Source organism: Arabidopsis thaliana, chromosome 3 (genome assembly GCF_000001735.4).
Source record: "Arabidopsis thaliana chromosome 3, partial sequence".
In the NCBI taxonomy this organism is placed as follows: Eukaryota; Viridiplantae; Streptophyta; class Magnoliopsida; order Brassicales; family Brassicaceae; genus Arabidopsis; species Arabidopsis thaliana.
The window spans coordinates 2,260,900-2,280,111 of NC_003074.8; the positions used below are offsets into that span (position 1 = coordinate 2,260,900).

Below are 19,212 nucleotides of genomic sequence, written 5' to 3' on the forward strand. Positions count from 1 at the left end.
AAGTGCCTATTTGTGGCTAAAGTTTCAAAATAGTACCTCTACGTGTAATATTCTCATAAAATTATCTAAAAGTGCCTAAACGTGTCATATTGCCTTTTAATGATTGTGTTTGTCAAACTTGACGAAGCCCAAACCTTTCGGAGCCCACTTGCATACAATCCCTTATTCCCCTTAAATCTCAAACCGAGAGTAAACCAGAACAAACCGAAAATCACAAACTCACAGATCCCAAACCGAGAGTAAACCAGACTCCGATTTTGGTCATCACTTGATTCGTTATCGTTTCTTCGCCGGAGCTCAGCGTTTATACTCTGTAATGCCAGATCCGCGGTAACGCAAGTCAGTGACCTACTCCGGCGTTTATCACTGAATCCGATTATGGCTAGTCTTCTTCGATCCTTAATCCTTTTGCTAATCGTGCAATCATTTTTGGTTGCGATCGCTTTCGGGTCGAAAGAAGTTGAAGAATTCAGCGAGGCATTGCTCTTGAAGCCTTTACCTGATCGAAAAGTTTTAGCTCACTTCCACTTCGAGAACCGAGCTCCTCCGTCAAACTCCCATGGCCGCCATCACCATCTCTTCCCGAAAGCTATTTCTCAGTTGGTAATTAGCTCTCTCCTTAGCTTTGATCTTTTTGCAGTTTGAAAAACGGAGGTTTGAGATCTTAGGAAGATTCACATTGAATAATTTGTACGATTCAATTCTTAAACAGGTTCAGAAGTTTCGGGTCAAGGAGATGGAGTTATCTTTTACTCAGGGTCGATGGAACCATGAACATTGGGGAGGATTTGACCCTCTATCAAGTATGAATGCGAAGCCTGTTGGTGTGGAGCTGTGGGCTGTGTTTGATGTTCCTCAGTCTCAGGTTGATACTTCTTGGAAGAACTTAACTCATGCACTGTCAGGGCTTTTCTGTGCTTCCATCAATTTTCTAGAATCTTCCACTTCATATGCTGCTCCTACATGGGGATTTGGACCCAATTCTGACAAGCTGAGGTATGGTTCACTGCCACGTGAAGCTGTTTGTACTGAGAACTTGACCCCATGGCTAAAGTTACTTCCTTGTAGAGATAAGGATGGTATTTCTGCGTTAATGAATAGGCCATCTGTTTACAGAGGGTTTTATCATTCTCAGAGATTGCATTTATCCACGGTTGAATCTGGTCAAGAGGGATTGGGTTCTGGTATAGTGCTGGAGCAGACGCTTACTGTTGTTCTTCAGCCTGAGACTACTTCTGTTGAATCAAATATGCAGCCAAGTTGGTCCCTCAGCTCCCTCTTTGGGAGACAAGTTGTTGGGAGATGTGTTCTTGCAAAGTCAAGTAATGTGTATCTTCAATTGGAAGGTCTTCTTGGTTACGAATCAAAAAACGTGGATACAGAAATAGAAGCACACCAACTATGGAAGAATGCAGAGTTTGAATTGTCTCTTAAGCCAGAGAGGGTTATTCGAGAAAGCTGCAGCTTTCTTTTTATTTTTGATATTGACAAATCAAGTGACAGCGAGCCATTTGATCTTGGCCTTACTTGGAAGCGTCCCTCAAAGTGGTCATGTCAACAAGCTCCATTACACTCGAGTCGGTTTTTGATGGGAAGCGGGAACGAAAGAGGTGCAATAGCCATCTTGTTAAAAGCGACAGAATCTCAGGAGAAGTTATCAGGCAGAGATCTCACTAATGGCCAATGTACAATAAAAGCAAATATCTTCCAGATTTTCCCATGGTATATTAAGGTTTATTATCATACTCTACAAATCTTTGTGGATCAACAACAGAAGACAGACAGTGAGGTCTTAAAGAAGATCAATGTCTCACCATCTACGGATAAGGTGTCATCTGGCATGATGGAGATGATGTTGGAACTACCATGTGAAGTGAAATCTGTAGCCATATCAATTGAATATGATAAGGTGATCTTTCGTTCTCCATAGTTTCCAATTCACCTAGCATAATCTGATTGTCATGAGTATATGAATACTGTTTGTGGTACTAATTCTGTGTCTGAAATTTTCTCAACAGGGTTTTCTGCATATAGATGAATATCCTCCTGATGCTAATCAAGGATTCGACATTCCATCGGCTTTGATAAGCTTCCCCGATCATCATGCTAGTTTAGATTTCCAAGAAGAGCTCAGCAACTCGCCCTTATTATCAAGTTTAAAGGTAGAGAACCGATATAACACTCAAAAGGGTTAAAGCTTATCTGCCTTTTTCACCTAATTCAACTACAATAACTTCATTTGTCTTCTGGTCTATTGCAGGAAAAATCCTTAGTACGCTCTTACACAGAAGTATTGCTCGTACCTTTGACAACCCCTGATTTTAGCATGCCTTACAACGTAATCACGATCACATGCACCATCTTCGCATTGTATTTTGGATCATTGCTAAATGTTCTACGTAGACGAATTGGTGAAGAAGAAAGGTTTCTCAAAAGCCAAGGTTAGTCACCAAATTTTCTGCGGCCAAGATCACTTGAGGCTTAATTTGGCTGTCACAACACTGATTCTAATGTCAAAATTTATGATTGTTTCTGTTTTCTCCAGCAGGAAAGAAAACAGGTGGGCTTAAGCAGTTATTATCGAGAATCACAGCCAAGATTAGAGGGAGACCAATTGAAGCACCATCATCATCAGAAGCTGAATCTTCGGTCTTGTCTAGTAAACTTATCTTAAAAATCATATTAGTTGCAGGAGCTGCTGCAGCGTGGCAATATTTTTCCACGGACGAGTAGGCTTAAAACTTTTGAAGAAATACCAGTTGTACCATATGTATCAACAAGGTAATTTTTTTGGGACCGTGTAAGATTTGCTCTTATATAGTTTCAAAATTTTGCATTCTCGTTTAGTCAAATATTTAGAGACAAAAACTATTACAGCCTGATCTATTTTCTACATTGGCCCCTTGTCATCTTATCTTCTTACAAGATGCAGAAGCAATCATATCATCTTCTCTTGTCCTCTTCAGACCATTATCACTCATGAAACTGCATTTCAATGGCGTTTTAGATCCGCTCCCTCCGAAACTATCATCCATGTTGAGTTTTAGTTTCTTGAGTGGGTGTGAATCTTCAGACAACAGCTTTCTCTTGTTGCATCCAGAGATCAGTGATTCTCCAACTGATGAAATTGAAAAGTCAGATTCAAACTCAAGACACAAATTTATAAAACCAATTGGTGTGACAAAATATTCTCATACCTGAGCACTTATCTTTCAACTTCTTCGTTTTGATTAGACCAAGATCATTGCAGGCGAAGTCCTCCAGAGGATCCGAGCGTGCTCCTGGAAACATGAGATAAAATAATTATCAGAAAAGTTTAAAATTGAATTTTTCTTATTCTTTCTGGAGAAAACTAAACAAGGAAGAGACTCACTTTTAGTACCGAGTTTAGAGAGCTTGCCGTGAACTAGCAGAGCATCGGCTTCGTGTTTTCCAGTAGACAAGCCTCTAGCAGAGAAGAAAGTGAGCAAAGACTGCCACGTCACACAAGTGGCAACTAGATCAAAACCTCTGCTTATGAAGTGACCATTGAGCTTCACCGTTGATGGTTCGAGCCCAAACGCTGCGGCTATGGCTCTAAAGTCTAGTTTCTCGTCGTTCCAAGCAACCCACTCCACAATCTTCGATACCGAGGGACAGAAAAGTTTGATCTTCCTCCGACCTGAGTCTCCCGCCATCTCTCTCTGCTTAGAAGCTCCAATAACGAACTCTGGAGTTTTCTAGTAATATGTTGCTCTCTGCCCCAACGGTACCTCTGTAGACAGACTTCTGAGACCTTCCGACTAGAACCTTCTACTTGTGCCAGCGATTCCTTTCAGCGCCTGGAATTAGGTCCCCAATTTTGTTAGATGGGCCTGTCGAATAATTGGGCTTTATTTGATCCCTAACCACTAATACTTCCAAAAACATTCAAAGGATCCAAATCACGGATTCGTCAACAACGACAAACATAACATGCGCGTTAATGACTGGATCCAGTAATTAGGTTTATTCTTTTACCGTTAATGAATAAATTAATCTTTGTTCCTTGAATCGCTTTCTTTCCAAAGGCATTTCTACGTAATATCTTAAAGATTCTAGGTTATGTTTTACAAAAGTCTTTTCTTTTTTGGGGACAAATGTTACAGAAGTCTTAAAATGCCTAAAGCTACAGAGAGGCTCCCATCATTTACTACTGCTACACTCGGAAAACTAAACACAAATAAATGTATGAAAAACATAAACATAACAGCTTCCAAAAGTTTAAAGACCAGAATTGGGATTGTCTCCTGCAAGAATAAGAGAGATCTCGAGACCGCGGCTGAAGGCTTGGTTAAACATCATACGTGTCTGGAAGGTCGACACAAAAGGGAACCAGGAGCAGAGAGCAACGGGAAGAAATATGAGCATTCCCATTAACGCATCATATAGCCTTGCTAGGGAACGAATCGATTTCCACATCCCCATTCGCTTTAGGACTGGCTTCCAAGCACACGCAATCTACAACGGGAGAAGATTTGTTTGTCAAAATTAGGAGGAATCTGCAGAGATGAGAAAGAAATCAAGGTATCTGAGGTGAGCAAGAAGAACAACTTACAGAAAGAATTCCCCATCCTGTCGGTATAAAAGCCAATACGCATGCAAATATGTCTGTCACTGACAAGGGTGTGAGCACAACTGCTACGATTATGCCAGCTAGAGCCATCAATAAGGATAGACCTTGTATAAACCTCAGTAAAAGCTGGAAATTGACAGAAATCTTCTGGCTGAAGGTAAAGACCTATTTCAAAGTTCACATGGGAGATATCTCAGATCATGTAATCAAATTTAGTCAGAGGATCAAAGGTTATCGGAAAATGAAGCATGCTGATGGAATAAACTAACCTTGAAAAGAACTATAATCATTGCAAATGCAACCCATGACCAACCGTACACCTGCAGATAGATGAGTGATATTATTAAGCACAAATACTAGCAGACTAAGATATGCAAAGGCGTAGATACAAGTAGTCAATGAAGGGGAGCGCTCTACCGCAAATGATGTATCTGATCCTTGTAGCTTCAGTTTGTAGACAATACCATACTGGAAGATAAAGAATCGTAGACTTAAAATAGTCTCCATTATCCTCCCGCTCAAGGTCCGAATGTGAGACTGTCGACACACAGATATAATAATTATTTTCTAAGTTAGAAAAATTAGTTCTCAGACAAGCAAGAAAACTTTCTGAGAATAGTTCTTACCAGTTCTTCTTCCCACCATGCTTCCCAGCTTTCAGCTCCTTTCACACCAATTCCACCTCTGTAAAAGAGCCAATTTGTCCATTCTTTGAAGTCCTCCACGACTCTGAAAGCATAATTTTATTGTTGTTCAATGAGAAACACGTTACTCAACACTCAACATGATATAAATAAGATAGCACCACTTACTTCTGCCACTCAAATCCGGCAGGGTTGAATAGGTACGGAGCAAACAGCCAAGAAACAGCCAAAAACCAGCTGCTAACTGTCAGCAGGATGTAGGAAACCGCACCAGCTTCATCATTGCCATACGCAAGGTACACAACCAATAAAAGAATAACTTCCATTCTAGAGAAACGAAAAAGAAGTAGCATATCAATGAATTTTCAATCCTTTACTATGGCTAAACAGGTATACATCAGAAATGTATATACATAAGAACTAAAGAAGAGGAGATTACGCTTTGACAAAATGACTTCTGGAATAAAGACGGTAGTTTTCAGAAAATTTGATATGCTTCACGACGAAGCCTCTTCCAGTGGCTTGGTACTGTTAACAAACAATGGTTATCACATTCCAAAAAATTTACAGAGATTTTTTAGAACCGAGAATGAGAATATACCCTTGCACCACCATGGAGAATTGTCCGTCCAAAATAATGGGTTCTTGTACCAAGGGAAAATGTGAAGAAGACAGTACATAGCTGAAATTGCATTGTTATGAAACTGACGATGGCCTACACAATGGAAGATGGAGAAGATTAAGTTCTATTAACAAGCAAAACACAAAAAGTAAATTATTCGTTTTGACCAAATGTAAGGATATCCTTCAGATAATCGAACAAACAAATATGATCATTCAGATTACAAAAGTTCATCTCCAGAATACAGTGCATAGCTGTAAGTGACAATGCGCCACGAAAGATGGCCTAAACAGAGACAAATTTCTAACTAACAACAAAACATCAGAAAGAAAACATGTAAATGGGTGACCATAAGTCGACTTATAATCCAATAAAAGTATACTGTAGATAATCAAGTAAATGAAAGAGCTAACTCAGTATACGTGTCAGTCTCCCTGTCAATCATATCAGAAAATATGGCATTACAATATGATATGACTAAAATGGTGAGGAACCAGTACCTGGAGAAAACCCTGTTCCAAAATAAATCCCAAAACCATTGGCACAGCAGTGAAGACACCAATCTGAAACAGAAACTGAGCATTCAAGGCGGCGCTAAGTGCAGTATCGTCCAGAAGAATAGCTCTTTCTCGAATAGTAGCTCCAACTCCAGAAAGTGCCTAGCATAAACCAAACACAAGCAGGGTTATAAAGACCTTAATCCAGTACTAATATGCAAGAATTAATCGTACAATAATCACTGATGAAGATAGCACATGCGTCACAACCAACATTAGTTCACCAGGCTTACCAGATATGCCCTCCCATATAAGAAAATATACACAGTAAGCACCGTCAACTGCAAAAGGCCATGTAAATGTCAATAAATCAGCATGATTTCCTGGAAAATATACTTGGAGAAACTTAGAACATATCAGTTATAGCTCCAGATAAAAGGTAAAAAATAAAGTGACCGACAGAAACTAGTAATGCAAGACTTGTTGTAAACTTCTTTTCTAATATCGCCTGCTAACTGCTAAGTATTGATATGAAGGTAAACATTCAGGAATTGGATGCAGGTATCAACTTGAATACAATGGTAAGAGGCAAATAAAATCACTGTGATTCGAAAGAGGGTCCACATACCATTGTACATAGATAGAAGCCAACGGTTGTAAAGAAGAATGACATCATACGGAAGAAATCAAGGAGCTGGCCAAGTCTGTATACATCTCGACTAAGAACCTGTTCACCATTCCCACCAGCAACCTTCCCTTCAAACAGAGCTATTTGATTGAGCCCAACATCTCGCCCTTTGCCCACCTGTAAACAGAATTAATGCATATATATATTTTTATTATTTTAATTGTAAAGAGTTAAAAAGTACGGACCTGAATATACTCATGATGAGTAACATTCCCTTGACGTAGAGTTGTGTTGAAACCTGGAAACCGTAGAGGCATATAATCAACGTCCATCATGTGTGGAAGAAATTGGTATTAAAAAATGGCTCAGAATTGCACTTTTCATTATTCATGTGTTTTTATATTCTTAAAACATCGAACAGTTTTGAAGGTAACTGTCAATTAAAAAATCAAATTTACCAGCAAATATATCTTCACTAATATTGATGACCCGAGAGGCCTTGCTGATACCACCACGTGTAATATGAAATACTCTGTCAAAGACATCTGGATGACCATAATGCATGCGGATCCTAGAATTCAGAAATAATAGAATAAGGATTCCATCTGAGTTCAAGTTGTTCACGGAAGATAAAAATTATTGGTAGTAACTTACTTTAAGGGTTTTGCCAATACTCGTTGACCTAGAGTTACAAAGCTGGTTTCTTGATTGGACATGAAAGATGCCAAGGAGGAGACACTGCATATTATCGCAGAACAAGTATGTAAGGTAATGATAGAAAATAAGTAAATAGATATACGCATGTCTGGTTCAGACCTTCCAGTAAAGACATGTTCCCTAACTCCAAGAATAGTAGGTGGTCGAATTCCATGGTCCCGGTCAAATTCCTCCAAAAGATTTCTCATCTTTAAGGCTTCTTCAAAATAATTATCCTAACAAATAACGAAATGAAAAAAATTAGAACATGATGCTAGAGGTTGGGGATGCATTTAGCTCTTGTCTCAAACGTAAAGGATGTAAAGCACACATGTACACATGACAGAAGATTCAGGTACAATCATTCATGTAATGAGATGTCCCACTCCAAACTCAAATGTAATCAGTAAGTGCTTTTCAGTTAAGAACCATTCCTACTCCACATGTGTTTAATTTTGAGCTTCAAACATAGAAACAAAGCTAGGAACCACTCTTCCTCAGTGAAACCCATATTGAATGTACTTGGTAAAATTATGTATCTAGATTTGGCAAAATTTTCACTTTATTCTTTTGGAAAGCGAAATTTGTTAAATCTAATTTGAATGTCGCATGAGCTCAAATTATGCTCAAGTAAAAGTCTACATAGTGGCACCTAAGGTTTTCTAGTACCAAGAGGAATTCTAGTCAATTAATCCAAATTACATAGATTGGACAAGGTATTGGATGAAACTCGGCTAACCAAATCAATCTACAGCCACATGTCTCCACTAGACATGTGCATAAGCTATGAAGCACTGTTTTTCTCACGCCCTATTTTTAATTCTTAAGATCTAAATTTGAAACTATTATTCTTACTATTTTTTATAAAGCCTATGCATTTCAAATTTACTTGATTGAACTTCCCCAGAAACTTAATCATTACAAACCCACACAAGATCGCGAAAGACGACATTTGAAACAAAGAGATGCCAAGAGACGAAAGAAGAATTGCATACTAACCTGATTCATATCAATAGTTTGGATAGCATTTCCGCGAGTAAACACAATGGCGTGGTTTTGATTCTCAGGTTTGCCTTCGCCAAGTTTCGGGTCCCCAGGCAACTTTATGGAGTAAATTTCCTGCATAAATAAAGAACAAAGTGGTCATTCCATATAACAAAATAGAAGGACCAAAGAGGAAAAGGGGGAGGAAACGCAAAATTCCATTTACAGCGTAAGCACAGTTTATCGATCAATTAAAGTATGATCAAGTGTTTCAAACATTAGTGAAACAAGAACACTAGTTTACGTCTGGGTTCACAGATAATAACAGTTTACCTTATCCTTTCCACTGATGTCGGCCTTCACAAGTTTTGAATAATATTCCGTATGAGATTTACCCTCTTTTGGACTATCAACAACATCAATATAAGCAATGCGAAGGGCTTCATTTCTGACAATAGAATGAAAAAGATTAGCTTAATAATACAATAACAGAATGATAACAGACGCACTAGACCTGAGATAGAAAAGTCCATCTCCTTAACCAACAGTGGAATCCAGAAAAGTCTTTTCTTACCTTTGCATTAGCAATGCAATGTCAACAGCTTCAGGTTTTTGATCTTCTTTTTGTCTTCCATATATCTGGCATGTGACAACATATGTGAACTTGAGATCTGCTTGGGCCCTTGCTTCTGGAGATAACTCAAATCCTTCAGCGTCTGTAGCGTCATTGCCAGCTTTTCTTTCCAGATAAGACTGAAGCATGAGGGCTTTCCTATAATACATCATCCCACGAACTGCAGATAGAATGCCAGATAACACGTAAAGAAAAACACTGAAAATATATGCGAGGGAATAGCAGAAAAGTAAGGTCTCTTTATTGATAGAGATATCATTATTACTTGCAATGTGAGATCATGAAGTGAACAGTGATCCCCAAGAAAAGAGGTGTAGATATGCGTTTATTGTACCTGTTCTAGCTAACGTTTGTCCACGGTAAGAGGCCCAAAATCGAAGTTCAAGTATGTCTCTTTCATTATCTAGATCGCCTTCTAACGCATTTTCGTCTCGTCCTATGCGTGCAAGAAAATTTTTCCACTCATCTGCAACACATCAAATATCAATAAGAAACATTTAGGATCTACTATAACGGTAATACAATTAAGTACAGAAAACATAACGAAGCGTAAGTAAGAAACATAAAAAACTAGGCAAGAGTCGCTAATCTTTAAAAGGAATTGTATACCTGGATATATTTTCTGAAGATAAAACAGTATTGATATTCCATCCTCATTTCTCTTGGTGAGTTCAGCCATGCTGTATAGCACAACCTCGGAATAGTATGGAGTGAAGACACTGAAAAATAATCCAAAAGAAGATAGTAACTTGTGAAGAGCTTGCTTAGATAATATGACGAAAGTATGGAGAAAGAAATACCTGAAGGATAACATCTTGCGGACAGACTTAGGTGGTGGCACATCCATGAAAAGAGAATTGGTGAAGAATTGAAGTCTACGTCTGGCCTCAAGATTTCTAGGAACATGCGCTGCAGAATCTTTGATAGTAAATAGAGAGTACAATCTTTTGACGAGTGCTTTCTGCAAATCAAAGACAATTATCAGACTGACGAAAAAGAATGAGTGCACTAATATGCTTGACAACAAGAATCATCATTATACCAGCTCAGGGTCTTTAGGCCATTTCAACTTTGTAAAAAGCCGACCTTCATTCCAGGCTTGAGTTAACAGGTTCCACGTTTCATAATGACCCCTACACAGAGCAACATAATTTTAAAACATATCAAACAAGGAAAAGAAAAGAGCGATTGGATTCTTGCATTAAAAAACAAATCATCAACTTTGTATGCACCTCATATTAAAAGTCAATATGTCAAGCCGCATAACATCGTAGAGATCCTGAAGTGCTTTGATAGCCCCTTTTGCATGCTCCGGTGTTTCATTTTCTTTCTGTCCATGCAAATTTAAAATCAAATATAAAGTATCATGCTAAGAAAATAACAAAATAAAACTCCGTCCAATTGATAGAGGGTGAAGAAAATATGGCACCCTTCTCCCACTAATAGGTAAGGACGCCTTAAATTCACAATAATCTAACTTCCAGTATCATCAAAATTACTACTATTATCATTAAGAGCCGTTAAATAAAGGCATTTCTGACAATAATTAGCAGTGGCAATGCGAATACCAGGATTCCCAAGAGTGCAGTCACTCTCGTGATAACAAGGGAGAGCTTGTTCAACTGAAAATCATGATGTATATTTCTCTCCTTTAAGCTGGTTTGGATATCTTCATAGATTCTCTCCACCCTAAAAAAATTAACGATAAATATCATCTTTTTATCCAGCAACAACGTTGTAAGTGATTTTAGGGCCGAAAATCCATACCACAGCCTTCCTTCGGCTTCCAGAGTTTCTGTTAGGACAAGTTTGAGAGTGTGATAGACTTCCTCAACAGCATACTTCATATAGTCATCCCTTTCAATCCTCTCCAGAATCTCCTCTTGCGAATTACTCTCAGCTGCAATCTCTTTGGCCAATAATATCTACAGTAGATTATCAAATAATAATTGTCACTCATACGTAACCTCATATGTAAATTTTATGGAAAGCAATGAGGCTAGCGAGATATCACAATAAAACGTTGAATTTAATACAAACGCAGGTAAAGTAACAAACTCACCTTGCTGGAAAGAAGAAAAAGTGGCCACTGAACCAATTCGAGCCTACCAGAATTCTTGGGCATCAGGAGCAATTCCATCTCACTACAAAAATGATTCCAGATGAGAAAAATAAGTAAAAACAAAAATATATAATAGCAGAAGCTTAGAGAATTATGCACACAGTATAGTTACTGTAGAGCATAAAGCACTTACAAATCAGTGATGTAGTCTTCCTCTCGTAAACTTTTTATTATTTGGTTCCAAAATGGAGCAAAGTGTGCTGCATCTACTTTGTTCTTCTTATCCACAGTCTTTGAGTTGATAATCACATGCAAATATGAACAACAATAGTGAGAAGAAATAACATGCCAGTCCCCTTGACTCAGCGGGGACAACATTTTCACGTACATTATTTAGGAAATTAGTGATTTATATAATGTAAAACAAGCCAACAGCTACATAAAAGAGAAGATGAAAAAAACATCACTACCTGATGAGAAGTATCAGACGTCCTGCACATGATATTGAATCATAGGCAAAAGAAATGAAAACGAGAAAATGTTAATATTTAACAAAGATAAATGGAGGAATACAGGAAAAATGATGTTCGTGGATAGGAGATGGAAAGGAACCTAACCGATTGGTAAGAGGAACATGAAGAGCCCTCATAAAAGCCCCTGGAAACTCCTCAAAGAGTTTATGAATCGCTTCCAAAGATCTTATCTGTGCAAATTGCAAGGAAAGCATCGGAAACGTAAGGACCTAATCTCTTATGAATAGTGTTGTAACAGTTTTAAATATCTGAATTTTGACATTCGTAAGACAGAGAGGAGTGTAACCACACTTACCTCCCCCAAACGATCTCTTGCACCAAGCAAGAACCCCAAAAAAGCAGAGAAAATGGTGTAGAATATATGGATGTCTAACAGGTATATCTGCGTTAGATGAAAAACAAAGTTACAACACCATGAGGGAAAACTTAACTGGGAAACCCCAACAGCAACATTCATCCTAATCAGAATAAACTTCACCAAAATTAGTGAAATAGTTTTAAGATCCTCCTATAACTGAAGTAATTCTCCAGAGACAACTACTTGATTCAGTGATTGCTGACAAAACCTAGAACAACACAAGTGCCAACCCTCATAAAACGACCATTGAACTTACAGCTACCACAGGAGCCCATAAACTGGCAACAGTCAGAGCATTGTAGTTTTCTGCAACGAGGTAAAAAAAAATATTAGAGCATGCGAAACTTAGTACACCAAAAAAATTTCACGGAGAACGATATATTACTCTAGATTATCAGAACAGCCCTTAACACAAAACCCAATAGTAGAGTTAATAACATCCCTAGAAGGACCTTACTGAATATTTTTAGAGTTCGGCTTTGATGTCCTATACCGCGAACAAGCATAGGTGTACAATTCCAGAGAGAACTAACAGACTACACCACAATCCTTCTAGCAACTAGGCTTACTAAATATTAAGCATCGTAATGAAAAAGCAATGTCTATGGTCAACTCTACTCACGAAACAAAATCTACAAATTCCATACTTACTTCTCGACACAAAATCATGCCAGGAGTACGGAATATTGTTCTGTTTCACTATCATCCTTGTGGGGCCAACGAGCGGCTTAATCTGCAAATTTATCAGCATAAGAAAAATAAGTAATTCGAGTCGCACTTTAACTGCCCAACAAAGCATCTTGCCATGTTTATCGAATAATTACTTCAACATGTGACTACAAGAGATCACAATAAAGAGAAATATCCGTCAATTCTTAGATGAATATTTTTCTTTCTGTAATAAAAATTCAACGCCTGCATTCATAAATTTACTTCCAACTCTAAGAATTCACTGGATTCGAGCTAGAATCTATACTGAATACAAAAGCTTATTCTAGGATAACAGAGAGAAGAAACACATTTGTTACATATGTAGTATTTTATGCATGTAACATATTACAATTATGCTTCCACCAAAAAACACCAACCTGAAGAAAGTACGCAAACGAAAACTTTGCAGACAGAACGACAAGCCAAAATAGCAAGTACCTGTGTTGTAAAATTGGGTCAGTAAATTCTTCGAACATTAAAAACATACAGGGTTCAGTATGTTGGTATCAAGTATACAAGTATGTCTGCTGCTTCTCCCACACAAGTAAAAAAACAACAGTGTAATAATCATTAAAGTTTATCGGAAGTAAGCTTGCCCAAGTCTTTCCACTAGCACATATTTCTAGATCAACTTTTGAAATCTCCAGAAAACAGAACTAAAATAAGTAATTGAAAATAGGTGAAGAGGCTACTTTATAAAATCAGATGTCCTTTCATACATGCCACGGCCAACATAGTGTCTCTCCTGAAAAAATGAAACAAGTAAGCATCAGAGATTAAAAGAAATTATTCAAGTTTCAAGCATTAAAAAAGAAAGAGAAACATAGGCTTAAAACCTGGCGCATCCACTTAAAGAATCGAATCACAGGCCACCGATCACATTTATTAGCAATGTTGTGACAAGTTGGGATACGCATCAGGATACTAAAAAAGAACTGAACACCTCCATAGATGGCTATGACGATCAAATAAAGCTGAACTATAGGTGAATCAGAATTTGGTGCTTTAAGTGATTTCCTGCACACACAAAAAAACTATCAAACAAAGTAATGCCAAAAGCTATGCCAAGATTAAGGAAAATAGCAAATGCAAAATGAAAGCTGAAGAAGGTACAAGAAAAGAATATTAACATACACATAGAGGAAAGAGATGAAGACGGAAGCAAGGCCAAACCAAATGAAACGAAGAAAAATGCGAGAAACAGCCAGACGTCTTGTTGTAGAATAGGCACCGTACATCATGATAACTTCCAAAACACCTATTAACATTAAACATTTGCTTATTCTTCACTAATTCATAACAATAAATGAAGATAAAGTAAAGAGTATGAGGCTTAAGACTGACTCTCAGAAAACTTCATCACTACAAAAGTCGGACCCAGGCTGAGAATTTGAAGTAAAGTCTTTCTGGAAGTAAGGTCATCTTTATTGAACGCAATTATGGCTAATGCCTGTAAAGAAGTTTGTTAGAGTAGTAGCAGGTGAATTCTTGCTTGATACGATATAATCAAACTACCAAAAAAAGTTAAAGAACAGGTTAAACCAAAAATCATCAATAGATAACGCAACTATAATAAAACAACACAGTCCCAGAAAGCAGCAGGCCACCAAGGATAAGCGTTGACTATAAGTATCTTCTGAGGATTATCGAGAAAGAGCATTACAAATAAATGGAATCCTGAGACGGGATTACAAACCTGAAACATCATAGCAAGAAATATCCATAACCGATGGAAACTGTGGTACAGATGCAAAAATGTCCGGTGCTCAACAAAGGAAGTTTTTCCTCGATGTTTTGCCCTGCCGGTTTTGAGCTCATACTGCAACGAAAAACCAGTATATTCAACATCAGATACACCTATGAGAATTGAAGTCTGTATCAAGATTTTATACTAAACACAAAAGGATCTAACCTCAGCTTCTCTAAATAAAATCAAATAAAAATTCAAGAACCTACTTAGCAGAAAGGAAAGAAAATGAGTACAACAGCGAGACCGTACGTCAAATAACTTCAATACAACTTCTGAAACATGGTCTAGGAGCTGATTTACAGCCATTTGTTTAATGCACGTAGCCATTTGTTGCTTCTTTAATGCATATAGCCATCTCGAAGGTAACAAATGGCTACATGCATAATAGAAGTAACAAAACCAATATGAATACAAAATTCCTATTAAAACATATATTTAAGGGGCATTGCAGACCTTTTTTCTCGGTATAGGTTTCTGAAAAAAAGATGAACTGGTACGCCACGGCCAACCAAGCTCAAAGGAGTGAAGAGACCTTGAAAATATAAAATGTAAGCCAGCAGAGGTAATGAAATTCACTTAACAGGAAAATATATTAAATGTTACCAAAAATATTCATTGAAATCATCATAGTTTCTCCAAGCTGAATGAGGTGCTCGGCCATTGTCATTGTTAAAAGCTTCCTGCACATACCCCATTAGATAACAGTAAATGTCTATGCATGAATATTCGTACATAAGAAAGGATGATAAAAACTGCATTCTGTTTTGAAACACAATATTTGAATCGAAAACCAACTAACAAAGATTATCTCAACAAATATACATGCTATGAAACATATGTCAACATTTTGAATGAGTGTGAATGTAATGGAACCCATCAAGAAATATTAAACAAAAAATTACTCGTTAGTATCAACAACAAAGATATCCATGCCTATCCAACTAAAAACAAAAGTAGATCACTTATTCAATCATTAGTCTACATACTAATAACGGAGATGATAAGAAAAAGTTTTTCCATCTAAGAAAAGCCAACATTTTCTTGCCACATTCAATGGTGTACGTTGGTCTATTAAGAAGCAGCATTGTATGATCACGGAAGAAACTTTTTATATAACATGAAGCGAGCAGGGAAGGAAAAATCCCAAAATCTAGGGTGAAAGAATATTACAGAGGACATACCGCTGAAACCACTCCATACAGCGGAGCAATGACATGATCAAGGAATGATACACCATCATCAGAGCCACGACTATCGACTGGCATACAACTCTCAGCTGGGCGAGCAACCTGCTGGCGTAAGATCTCATCCATTTCTCTAACCATCTGTACAAAATAATCAGTATCAGCGCAAAAGACCAAACAAACGGCATATTATGATGAAAATGAACCAGTAGCAAGTCAGAGCGGTAAGTACTTAGGAGATTTCATTCATCTTAACACCTGTTAGAATATGGAGAAAAATAAACAGTCAGCATAAACTTACATGGTGGAATATGTAGCACAAACATTCTGGAAGAAACCGTATGTTGGCAGCTTCTCCCCAAATCAGGAAGTACAAAGAGAGGAATAGCAGTTTCTTATCTCCATTGATGGCTTCTAAACTGCATCTTACGAAATGTCGGAGTGAGTATGCAAGAGTGGTAGCAGGAAAAATAGAGAAGGGAGAGGGGATAATTTACTTGCTCCACGCAGGTTGAATACAAAGGTAATCACACCACTTGATGTAGTTTTCCAGGGACTTCAAGAACACCTTACGCACTGCAGCGTCATCCAGTTTCTGAGCATAAGAAAACAAAATTATTCATCAGATCTTAAAATTCAACTGATTGCCTTCTAAATAAAGAGCCAGACAAGCTAAGGACATGCGCAGTGCACAATTACCACGCATAAGTTTTTCGAATTAACACAAGAATAATTGACGGATGGTTTATATTACCAAAGTTTTTGCTTTAGTAATATAAACAAACCCAATATGATGATTGATTACTTCGTATCCAGAAGCTTTATTCAGAAAATAATCATATGAAAGTGAAATAACGTTGGTACTTACAGGTTCTGTTTCTTCTGGAATATTAAGACGGGATTGCTCATTAGCCAGAAGAAGAACTATATGTTCACGCTGATTCGAGACACTGTCTTTCTGAGGTCATAAAAATTGATATATTAGAAAATGAAAAACAAAAAAGAAAAGCTTTCATGTGAGATATGAAGGTGGATAAACGCTTCTCAGATATACAAACCTGAAACCCAAAAATATAGTGGAGAAAATCAAGCATATCAGCAGTCCTTGTAGCGGGAATGGGGAAATCAGGAGGCAATTTAGGCAAGCCTGGAAAATACTTCAATGCTGCAACTGCCGCTTGAACCTGTTCACATTTTTTTGTCATAAAGCAAGACAAGCCACATAGCATGCACGAATGTGTAAAATAGAAAATTCCTCACCTCAGGGAAAGTTGTAGTGGCATTTGTCGTGACAGGAGCATCAAGAGGAATAATGTTATAAGCAATTGTGTCTTCACTCATTGCAGCGTCTGAATCAATAACATGCTTAAGCTGTAGAGGTACAAAACAAGCAATTATTAGCTGAATAGGAGTTTAATTGCATCAACTTTTTTGGAGTAACTTTTCATCCTCATGATTCCCTTTCTTAAGTTCAAAAAATGTAAGAATGAAACAAGATGTGCTAAAAGAAATCTACACAACCTCTTCAGGAATCTCTTTTGCCAACTGCTCCAACACACTTCCCAGAACTTTCAGGGTGGCAAAAACTCTTTTCCTTTTTACTGTTTTCCGTTCCAGCCTGGAAGCCAATATCAAACCGTATGGACAACAATTAAGCTATCTGAGTTATGTTTGGCGTTCAAGAACATAAAATTCACAGATTAAGTGCAAAGGGAAAAGTAATAAGCGCATAGTTTATATACATACTCGTCAGTGAAAGCCCCCGACTCACGGAGCTGTTTCTCTTCCTCCTTCAACGTGTCAACATTGTTCTTTTCTCTGTATAGCCTGTAAAATTCTTGTAGTCGAAGAATATCCTGACTTCTGTCTATGGTCCCAACCTCTCTTTTTGCTAATTTTTGCTACAATTAACAAGTGATAACAAAGCATTTGAATGCAAAACCATGGGCAAAAATCACATAAATAAAATTCAATGAAGCTGATCGTATAATTTACAAGCAACGCATTTCAGTTTCCGAAAAACAGATTCGGAATTCAAAAGTATCTGCCACACATTGATCATCTATTATATATATCAACGACATCACAGGATTCATGCAGCTTCCAATGGCATAAATAACATATTCAATGAAGTGGTCGGTAACAAACATATGGATGACTGTATCTAACATACATAAGAGAAAAATACCTTAATAACAGACATCAATCCAGTTTTGAACTGTAAAACACCTCTGCCTTCACTATTAGGATCGAGATTTTGTGCAAGTGAGTAACCATGCTCACATACTGCAGTAAAACAATTGTCAAGAAGATCACAACAGTGTCATTGCACAGAGAAAAGAAAAGCTAAACCCGCTAAGGAACAAAACCCAAGTAAGAAGAGCTTACAGATTCTTGCAATGTTGGGATCCTCATCCTGAATCTCATCGGCAGCTCTAAGAATTGCATCGATGTCCCTATTGTTGGATAGTGAGGAAGGGACATAACCAACAATACTGCTTTGATTACCACCAGCAACTCCTCCTGTTCTATCTCTCCGTAAAGCAGCATTCACCAGCCTCTCCCAAGATGACTCAGCTCGAGACATTTTCTACAAACAAAAAACATCAAAGTACTCAGCAGCTTAAACTAACGTAAAACCCAACACTAAGTAAATGAAATGTAATCAAATCCAGGAAGATACACGTGAATTATACAGATTCGGACAAGTGACCTAGGCACAACTGAAAAAAGCAAAATAAGTTGTAAACGTTGTTCTTTAACCTAGGACTAGTTGTAATCAACGAAACAAAACTAAAAAAAAAAATAGAGAAAAATTTAGGGATCCTGAATCTGAGCTTCTCGCGTCTCAAGTTCATACGATTGAAACAAGTAGACAACAAAGACATTAAAAATGGATAAAACCCCCCAAAAAAAACAAAAGCGGGAGTTACCTAATCAGACGTCAGAAACCTCAGATATGGAGTCGAAGCAGAATTGGATCAGTCATAGAAGAGAATTAGCCAAGAATTTAGCGAAGAAAGCTTAGAAGCTAGCTCGCTTATGTCCGTCTTTCTAAGTTTCAAAACTTTTTCGTTTTTTAGGGATTTTTTGTTTATTTTAATCTAAAACATTACAAAGAAAGGAATCTGGATGTTTTTTATCAAGAAAAAAAATGAATCTGACAAACAAAAATTTAACCGCGTGTTGACAAAACAAAAAAAAAGAAATGAAAAGCTTAGCCGCGTTGTCAAAGAAAAATCGAACCGAAACGTCTTTTGAATCGCCGGATTAACTCTGGTTAACAGTCAAACCGGTTATCGTTTTTTTTGTTCT

At 37.5% G+C, this 19,212-nt stretch overlaps 3 protein-coding genes across 6 annotated transcripts; 1 reads left to right on the forward strand and 2 right to left on the reverse strand.

The window, feature by feature from the left end:
* The first annotated feature begins 204 nt into the window (after nucleotides 1–204).
* Nucleotides 205–3,165, forward strand: AT3G07140 (GPI transamidase component Gpi16 subunit family protein). 2 transcript variants are annotated; one of them, NM_111594.4, is made up of 5 exons: nucleotides 205–603; nucleotides 713–1,909; nucleotides 2,019–2,162; nucleotides 2,261–2,441; nucleotides 2,546–3,165. In NM_111594.4, the coding sequence occupies exons 1-5, from the start codon at nucleotides 379–381 to the stop codon at nucleotides 2,731–2,733; spliced, it is 1,935 nt and encodes a 644-aa protein (NP_566299.1). In that variant the 5' UTR covers nucleotides 205–378; the 3' UTR covers nucleotides 2,734–3,165. The 2 variants fall into 2 exon arrangements, with proteins under 2 accessions (NP_566299.1, NP_850530.1); NM_180199.2 differs by having other exon boundaries at nucleotides 298–603; nucleotides 2,549–2,835.
* Nucleotides 2,907–3,822, reverse strand: AT3G07150 (amino acid-ligase; the record flags this gene model as incomplete). The annotated part of the gene is made up of 3 exons (NM_111595.2): nucleotides 3,374–3,822; nucleotides 3,198–3,281; nucleotides 2,907–3,118 (listed from the first exon to the last, which is right to left on the reverse strand). Exons 1-3 carry the CDS (start codon nucleotides 3,675–3,677, stop codon nucleotides 2,907–2,909), a joined length of 600 nt encoding a protein of 199 aa, NP_187371.1. The 5' UTR covers nucleotides 3,678–3,822.
* A 140-nt stretch (nucleotides 3,823–3,962) lies between these two features.
* Nucleotides 3,963–19,017, reverse strand: GSL10 (glucan synthase-like 10; the record flags this gene model as incomplete). 3 transcript variants are annotated; one of them, NM_001337693.1, is made up of 51 exons in its annotated part: nucleotides 3,963–4,479; nucleotides 4,577–4,759; nucleotides 4,864–4,914; nucleotides 5,012–5,131; nucleotides 5,221–5,323; nucleotides 5,407–5,565; nucleotides 5,678–5,766; nucleotides 5,840–5,953; nucleotides 6,361–6,519; nucleotides 6,651–6,698; nucleotides 6,986–7,162; nucleotides 7,231–7,283; nucleotides 7,444–7,556; nucleotides 7,640–7,723; nucleotides 7,802–7,917; nucleotides 8,681–8,800; nucleotides 8,999–9,113; nucleotides 9,240–9,459; nucleotides 9,634–9,765; nucleotides 9,909–10,018; nucleotides 10,100–10,260; nucleotides 10,342–10,432; nucleotides 10,532–10,629; nucleotides 10,868–10,988; nucleotides 11,067–11,224; nucleotides 11,362–11,443; nucleotides 11,555–11,652; nucleotides 11,832–11,853; nucleotides 11,979–12,064; nucleotides 12,190–12,276; nucleotides 12,509–12,558; nucleotides 12,904–12,985; nucleotides 13,341–13,401; nucleotides 13,656–13,708; nucleotides 13,800–13,980; nucleotides 14,098–14,221; nucleotides 14,308–14,413; nucleotides 14,660–14,782; nucleotides 15,167–15,245; nucleotides 15,317–15,393; nucleotides 15,895–16,038; nucleotides 16,199–16,316; nucleotides 16,395–16,492; nucleotides 16,766–16,855; nucleotides 16,956–17,081; nucleotides 17,158–17,268; nucleotides 17,419–17,515; nucleotides 17,644–17,798; nucleotides 18,086–18,183; nucleotides 18,286–18,487; nucleotides 18,831–19,017. In NM_001337693.1, 50 exons carry the CDS (start codon nucleotides 18,482–18,484, stop codon nucleotides 4,243–4,245), a joined length of 5,679 nt encoding a protein of 1,892 aa, NP_001326712.1. In that variant the 3' UTR covers nucleotides 3,963–4,242. The 3 variants fall into 3 exon arrangements, with proteins under 3 accessions (NP_001326712.1, NP_001326713.1, NP_187372.5); NM_001337694.1 differs by lacking the exon at nucleotides 18,831–19,017 and having other exon boundaries at nucleotides 4,008–4,479; nucleotides 18,286–18,542; NM_111596.6 differs by lacking the exon at nucleotides 18,831–19,017 and having other exon boundaries at nucleotides 4,046–4,479; nucleotides 14,660–14,776; nucleotides 18,286–18,484.
* Between the last annotated feature and the right edge of the window lie 195 nt (nucleotides 19,018–19,212).